The sequence below is a fragment of the Nelumbo lutea genome, chromosome 2 (assembly GCF_056320005.1).
Source record: "Nelumbo lutea isolate HS-2025 chromosome 2, American lotus-T2T, whole genome shotgun sequence".
Classification (NCBI taxonomy): Eukaryota; Viridiplantae; Streptophyta; class Magnoliopsida; order Proteales; family Nelumbonaceae; genus Nelumbo; species Nelumbo lutea.
In genome coordinates this window covers 39,691,705-39,699,369 of record NC_142685.1, presented here as the reverse complement: position 1 = coordinate 39,699,369, position 7,665 = coordinate 39,691,705, and the positions used below count along the sequence as shown (strand labels likewise).

At 35.0% G+C, this 7,665-nt stretch overlaps 1 protein-coding gene across 2 annotated transcripts; it reads left to right on the top strand.

The window, feature by feature from the left end:
- The first annotated feature begins 556 nt into the window (after nt 1-556).
- Nucleotides 557-7,176, top strand: LOC148870017 (bZIP transcription factor RISBZ4-like). 2 transcript variants are annotated; one of them, XM_088968509.1, is made up of 6 exons: nt 557-1,022; nt 4,428-4,548; nt 4,929-5,139; nt 5,272-5,347; nt 5,474-5,599; nt 6,689-7,176. In XM_088968509.1, exons 1-6 carry the CDS (start codon nt 696-698, stop codon nt 7,046-7,048), a joined length of 1,221 nt encoding a protein of 406 aa, XP_088824635.1. In that variant the 5' UTR covers nt 557-695; the 3' UTR covers nt 7,049-7,176. The 2 variants fall into 2 exon arrangements, with proteins under 2 accessions (XP_088824635.1, XP_088824636.1); XM_088968510.1 differs by having other exon boundaries at nt 574-1,022; nt 4,977-5,139.
- Nucleotides 7,177-7,665: the final 489 nt, after the last annotated feature.

Sequence of the window (7,665 nt, the reverse complement as noted above, 5' to 3'; positions counted from 1 at the left end):
GTAGAGTGCTTCTTGCACTAGTGTTTATTGCGGGATAGGCTATCCACCATGAGTTAGTATGTTAGTATTAGTGTTTCTTACACATATGGCCCACATGACATGTTCACCTGAGATTGGTAACATAGCTAGGTCAGCAGCAGATCCGGCCATCCGAGCTCTTTGACTGAATGTGCACAAATATCCCACTCTCTATTCGTCGTTAATTGCAGCCACACATCTATCAAATCATAATATAATAATAGAGATGTGTGATGCAATTCACGGTGGGTACAGAGTGGGTAGTAGTGAGTAGGAAATCCGGTTTGGAAACGGTGTTGCGTAAGCAGTTGATCATTGCTGCTTTGCTCCATAAATGCAAACCTTTAGATTGGAACCATATATTTCTAATTTTCTGGACTATCAAATACCGTATAAAATACCTGTGCAACAGTGTTGCTCTACTCTAGCCAACTATTAGACTACTAAAAGGCAGGTATAAATAGTAATTATAGACAGAAGTTGGTGGTTTTATGGTAATTGTACTTAACAAAGCATAGTTTGATATAATGTTTGCTTTTCTTTGCAAACTGACCTGTGTTCTTGCTTTTCTCTTTTCCTCTCTCTCTCTCTCTCTCTCTCTCACTCTCTCTCTCTTCGATCGATTGAATCGGATATATTTAAAGCTTTACGAGGATCAGATTGCTAACGAAGACTCAATGAATCAGAAACCAGTGGACGAGCTGATCGGCTGCGACGCCACTCGACCACACAATCTGAATTCGTCGATCTTCGGTGGCAACATGAAGCGAAGCGCGTCGGAGCTGAACTTGGAGGAGTTCCTAAGGCCGACGGTGGCATCTCCAATCGGCGACAACGAGAACCGGAGCTCAAAAGAAGAGAGAATTGGAGAAGTTAGGGTCCAGAGAGCGAGGATTTCCGGTGAACCCGACGGCTTCTTCAGCGACCAAGTGCAAGATAAAACCTTCGAAGACGTTTGCGCTGCCGCCGACGACCTCGGCTTCGGCGGACTCAGAGATCGTCCGGTAAGTTAGTTGTTTCAGTTAATTTTATTTTTGCTGAGCTATTTTTATTTTTCACGGAAATATGAGATCATAGTGGACGAGAACCGAAAATTCCACGTTGGCTGGGCTTGCCTCTTCGTCCATGAGACCAGAAGCGGACAAATCCAATGACGTGGACTTTGCTGTCTTACAAATTCGTGCAGAATTAATAGAACATGAATGAGGAAAGATTTGGTGTTCTCGAACTATCGGAGTAAATTATTTATTTATTTTTTTGCAATAAAATAAATGTGGGTTAGTAGAATGATAAAATCAATCGATTATGATTGAGTGATGATAATCCATAAAAAATAGAGTTGGGTGCCTTGTGGGCTTGAGTTGGGGCCCGTGAGATGAGATACCTTAATTGGGTTGGGCTTGTTACAAAAAAAAAACAAGGATTGGGCTTGAACGCTACCCATTACCTTTATGCTTTTGGAACCGTGTGAGGATCTACTAGCCACTAGAACCCTACCCACAGGATACTATCATCATATATTAAAAATATTTTCCAGAAATGATAAGAGATATTCGCTGATTTTAGTAACATATTTGTCATTAATATATTTTATTAATAAATTATAATATTTCAATCATTTTGTAGCATTTTAAATTCATCTCATTAATATCCAGTAGTTGAGATGGTTGCATGGTACATTTAGGAGGCATTGGATCAAATCCGTGGATAGTGGCCCTCACGTGCAACTTATTCTTCCCACCCCATCCTTAATTTCTGTTTTTTTAGAAAAATTTATGAAGCCAAAGACATGATACTGAAAAGGTTTTGACGAATCCATGATACTGGAAAGGTTTAATCCTTTTTCTATAAAAAAAGTTTATATGCTTACATATGTATTATGTATTTATATATTTATTATAAAATATTATTATTTATGTAATGTGTAAGATTACGTTAATATCATTGTCACCATTTAAGCTTTAATTACATGAATCCTATTTTACCATGATTGCATGAATACTATTTGTAAATTTATAGTTAAGGATTAAACACAAACCTTAGAAAACCAACCTAATTTCATGTTTGTATTAGGTTAAAGTTGAGGATTTTGGGCTGTGCTACGTTTGATAGAAAATAAGAGAAATAGAAAGTTGTGAGTAATTTCTTAAAAGTACTTTTGTGAAATTTATTAAAATCTTACATGGAATTTTATATTTCTCTTTTATTTTCCATCAAATCAACCCAGCCCCAAATTGGGTAACTGATAATCACAGCCGGTGGATTCTTGAATGAAGAGCCCCGAAGTCTAGGGATTCTAAACTCCCCTCAAATCATGAAAACAAAGAAAAATAAAATATATAAAATAAAGATAGATGCAAAATAACTAATAATGTATAGATTCCTCGAGGCCCAAAAACCATGGGATAATCCTTTTCCAGCCCTCATATCTATTCAAGGTTCAGAGTATTGACACAGACCGATATACTGATAGGGTCATTGACCTGGGTCAGTGATTTTTTATGTTTTATTTTTTATTTTTAAAATTGGTTCAGAGAGATTGATTTAAATTTCTGCATCATGGTCTAACCCGGGGTATATCGGAAAGCTATCGTACTTTGAACTTTACTTGTATCTGGGGGTAGGGTTTTGAATATGTCTGCAAATCTAAGCCATTTATTTCAGGTTCAAACTCAGTGAGTGGATTAGGAAATTAGTTTATACATTGGGATCGGTGACTTGGCCTATTTAAGTGGGAAGCACGCCTGAGGTGACACACTAACCTGACTCCGCCATTTACATTCAATATATTATTCTTTTATTTCTTTTATATAAACTATTTTGATTACATTTAATAAATTGTATTATTCACATATGTTTAAAACCTATCAACTCGTTATTTAAGTAGCATAGCTGACTCAGTAAAATTGAAGCGAGTCGATCTTCCACGTTTAAAACACAATGAGTCTAATAGAGCGACTTCCATCTTTCGAATCAAATTTCTTTCCTCAAATTTAGGGAATAGTACTCTATTGGTGATTATCAGATTTCAGGTCAGGATGGCTTGTAATCCATCTCAGCCACATATATACCTTCACGTGGCAAGTTTCTAAAGTTAACTCCTTTCAGTCATTAATCCATATATGGTCAAATATTGAAATATCTAAGGGGGTGTTCTACAATGTAAATTGTTTTTATTATTATAGGTTTTAAAAACAAATTAATATCATCTTGATTGAAAATAGATTGTTTCTTAACACAAAAGCACAAGAACACATGTTTTGGTTGTGTATTGTTTTTTGTTTTCAAAACTGAAACTAAAACATGTTCTTGGATCTGGTTTTAAAAACATGTTTTCATCTAATTATTCAACATTATATTCCATAAATCATATAATTTCTATACTAAAAAATTATTTTTATTTTAAAAACCAATATTTTGTTGGTTCTAAAAACATATTATTTTTTGAAACAAAATCAACTTATTTTTTTCCTTTGAAAACAAAAACAGAGTCAAAGAAAATATTTTTATTTATTTTTTCTAAAAACAAATGAAAATAGAAACATTAATGTTGTAGAGCACCCCTCAATGGACTGGCAACCAAAGCATACATCACACCATCTGGGCAATACTCTCATCCAGCACATTTATTGGTAAATTGCCTTTTGATTAGGAAAATCATGAATTTCTTGCTTGGGAGGTTTTGACACCCTAAAACCTCAAAGTTTAGAAAACCAAACTACACAGTAGGAAAAATTCAGCTTGCTTTAGAACAAATATCCACTTTAAAAAAGAAAAAAAAGAAGCCTAAGGAACTTAAAATGTAAAAATGTAAAATTAAGGGTGCATTTCTATAAGCTCTAATTCGTATAAAAAAGGAACCCTTCTGCCCTTAGAAATAGATTAGAATTCCCATCATATTCTTAAACAGTAAACAGCAGTAAAGTCTACCTTTTCTAAAACGAAGTTTACTTTTTCTCTGCTTTTGAAAAGAATAAAAAGAAAAGACAGAGAAAAAAAAAATGAAACCTGACAAACACAAGAACTTTTCTTTTTTAAACTCTGAACTTTTACTCTAAAAAGCAACTTTTGGAGGTATCGAACATACCTTTCCTCGATTCTTTTGTCTTTTTTACTTCAAAAAGTAAAGAAGATGGTTGTAATGCTGTCATGCTGATGAAACAAATGCACCTAAATTATAGAGTCCGGATCTGATCCTCACAAAGCGCTCCTCACACTAACCTCACAAAGCTTTCCAGCTGCACATCCGGAACAGGTTACTCCATGGTGCAATCTCAAAACTTTTTTTCCTTCCTTTTTCTCTTCATGAGAGGATTGTTGGAACTTGTTACTCCATGATAGAAGGCTGTGCTTAATGGCTTGTTTCTTCATAAGGAGTTTGAACTCTCTCTCTCTGTCTGTGAAAGCAGGACACGTTAAATGGCTTTACAAATTACGGTGGATTAACAGAAAACCGAGTCTGGTCTCAAAATGTCACGCCAAAGCATTCCAACATTTCAGCCACTATGGATTCACAGTCATCAATATGTGGTAAGGCACTAATGATATAAATATATATGATCACCATATAAATACATATAACATAATCGATCTCTATGTGAACACACAGACCTGTTTCAGAAAAGAACTTTGTCTAACAAGAGCATTAGTCATTGATCACTCAAGCCATACTTAATGGCATTATATTGTATCATGACTGCGATGCTTGCATAATGGCTTAGGTTTTAGCTCTAGTACTTGAAGGACTAAGATCTTGACTGAAGTAAACAGGACCGAAGCATGTTTGTGTGTATATGATAGTGTAAGCACAGGTCTTGTGATGCTGACGACTATAGTAAATGCTAACTTCCCTACTCAATAAAACCTCCCTCGGTAAATCTGGTTTTGTATGGGGTTTTACTTTTTGATAGGTCCTGCATCTAGTTGTTTGACATTTGCGTGCACTGGAACTGGGTCAGCTGGAAGCCCCACCTCTGCTCATAAACCTAAAAGCGGAGATACCCAAGCGCAGGGAGCAAATAGTGGTTCTTCACGAGAACAATCAGATGAGGATGATTTGGAAATAGAAGCTGGGTCTTGTGAACAAAGCACGGATCCCATCGACTTAAAACGCATCAGAAGGTACATTATAATGTACCCAATGAGGAGTTCATATATAGAAATTGCAATATTACGAGTTCAGATAGAACTATTGCTGATATATGTATTTGGATATTATTCTAGTCTTCACTGATGTTGTTGTTTTGATATCAGGATGGTATCAAATAGAGAATCTGCTAGACGATCGAGGAGAAGAAAACAAGCACATCTGGCTGATCTTGAGTTGCAGGTCTCAATCTTCAATGAGACTGTTTTGAAGAAGTCACCTGTGTATAGTAGTCCAATTCTTCTTTGAGGTCTATATATATCTTATTCAATAGGTTCATTCAATTTTTTTTTTTTAATTTGTATTCAGGTTGATCAATTACGAGGGGAAAATGCTTCACTGTACAAGCAGCTGACTGCTGCAAGTCAACAATTCCATGAAGCTGCTACTGATAACCGGGTGCTTAAATCAGATGTTGAAGCTTTGAGAGTGAAGGTATAAGCTACTAATAATCTTACCTGCCATGCAAGTAATGAGTGATATCTCAGTATTAGAGAAAAAAGGATCTAAAGATCCCAAAAAATATTAGAATAATTTCCATGAGTAAATTAATCCATAGGGCCCATCTATATCACAATGGTTAAACAATTCCAAAACACAATTACATGGTTTTCTTTTGTTTTATCACATACATGTAAATAAATTTGTGATATAAAATTGTTTTATCATACAACTTTCTAATAAAATCAAATTATTTATCCAATATAAAAATGATACAGTGAATAGTAAGTATTAGGTAAAAAACACCAAAGATGATAAAAAATATTGTACATAATTAAAGTTCTTTTTACTGATAACCAACTAAATGACCAGTAATTAATCCTTAGATTCTATAGTGAAGAATGGTAGTGCACAAATAGCAATGGCAGCGAGCCCTTGTATCAAAGAAATAAAACTTAAATAGGGGCGCTCATGAAAGTATGGAGTTGTCTATAATATCCTACTGTGTTTTAAGGGCTGGCTGCTGCTGTGGATCTTTTCACTTGTATTTATCTTCTGTTGAGATTATCTATTCCTCTATAACTTGGGTACAGCATGAATGATGAAATAATATGTAATCATAGTACCATACTAATAACAAGAATTAGATTGTGGAGCATTGGTTGGAGCACATACTCACTTAAAATATTTTCTTTTCATGCCAACTTCATTGCAAAGGTGAAATTTTGTAGTCATTGTAACTGTTGAGGTTAAGTAAATGAAATGCAACAATTTTCGACATCGCCTGCTGCATATAATCATATATATCTTTGTAATTCCTGATATTCCTATTCATCTTCCTCAGCCTCAGAAATCAAATGTTTATTATATCTTGTTCTCAACACAAAACTTCAATGTCTCAACATTCTCAATTGCAAGGAATTCTTTCTGATGATTACTTTAGTAACACAACCATAATCATGAACATGTATAGAAGCAAATGAAGGTCATCTTATATGGTCTTTTCCCCTGTTAATTCTGTCTCTTGATCTACACATTACCAATGTGTAAACATGCTCTAAAAGAACCCAAAATGCATTTCAGGTTAGGTTGGCAGAGGATATGGTTGCTCGAGGCTCTTTGACTTGTAGTTTGAATCATCTCCTTCAAAACCATTCCAGTTCACCACAATCACTTAATACCCACAACTTATGCCGTGTGCCAGAGGTCTTACCAAGCGTGGGCACCCCGGGAGAAGATGCATCTTATGCTGGCATGTCTATTAACAGACAAGTAGCATCCCTTGGACTGGAAAATGGGGATGCTGATAATGGTAGTGCCAAGAATATATTGAATGGAAACGCAGCACCATTGCAGAGGATAGCAAGCTTGGAACATCTACAAAACAGAATGAGTGATGCTGTGAGCTGCATATCTGAGCATATAATGTCAATGTACAACTAGGGCTTTGGTGTGCTCTAAAAAGCTCCTATTGCTAAGAAAGAACTTTTGTTTTGAGTTTGTACTCTGTGTTTCCTTTCTCCTTCTAATTATTATTCCTAGCAAAGTACAGTGACATTTGCTTTCTAAAAGGTAGTTAATCATTTAAGTCTACTTTTATTACGGTTAGGGGTGAAATTGGGTCCATCAGTTTGCTTCCAAGGCAGAAGTTGGAACCTACCCTGCAAGGGTCGTTTCCAAGTTTTTAATTATAGGCCCAATTTTGGCCTTGGTGGTTTCTAAGGCTCGTTCTAGGGTCTACCTATGGAAATTATTCTTTTTTTACCACTCTAAAAAAGAAAAATGAAATATATTCTTTAAAACTTGATTTTTTATAATAACAATAATAATATAATTTAAAACTTATCATTATAATTTACATGTGTATATATTACTTTTTACATTACTTATTATACATATTCAAATATTAAATTGAAGAAAAATGATCCAATCATTTAAACGACTCAATAGTTAAGTAAGACCATGGTGTTTGTAAACACGAGTGCTTGGGTTAAAATCTTCACATCCTCAAAGTAATTTTTAGGATTTTTCAAGGCAAGTTTAGTTTCAAGGCCAACCAA

What these genes read in the sequence shown, in the direction of transcription:
- LOC148870017 (XM_088968509.1), top strand. Translation starts at nt 696, where the DNA reads ATGAATCAGAAACCAGTGGACGAGCTGATCGGCTGCGACGCCACTCGA. An exon ending in GACTTAAAACGCATCAGAAG is followed by an intron (nt 5,140 to 5,271) that starts GTACATTATAAT and finishes TTTTGATATCAG; the next exon opens with GATGGTATCAAATAGAGAAT. An exon ending in TTGAAGCTTTGAGAGTGAAG is followed by an intron (nt 5,600 to 6,688) that starts GTATAAGCTACT and finishes AATGCATTTCAG; the next exon opens with GTTAGGTTGGCAGAGGATAT.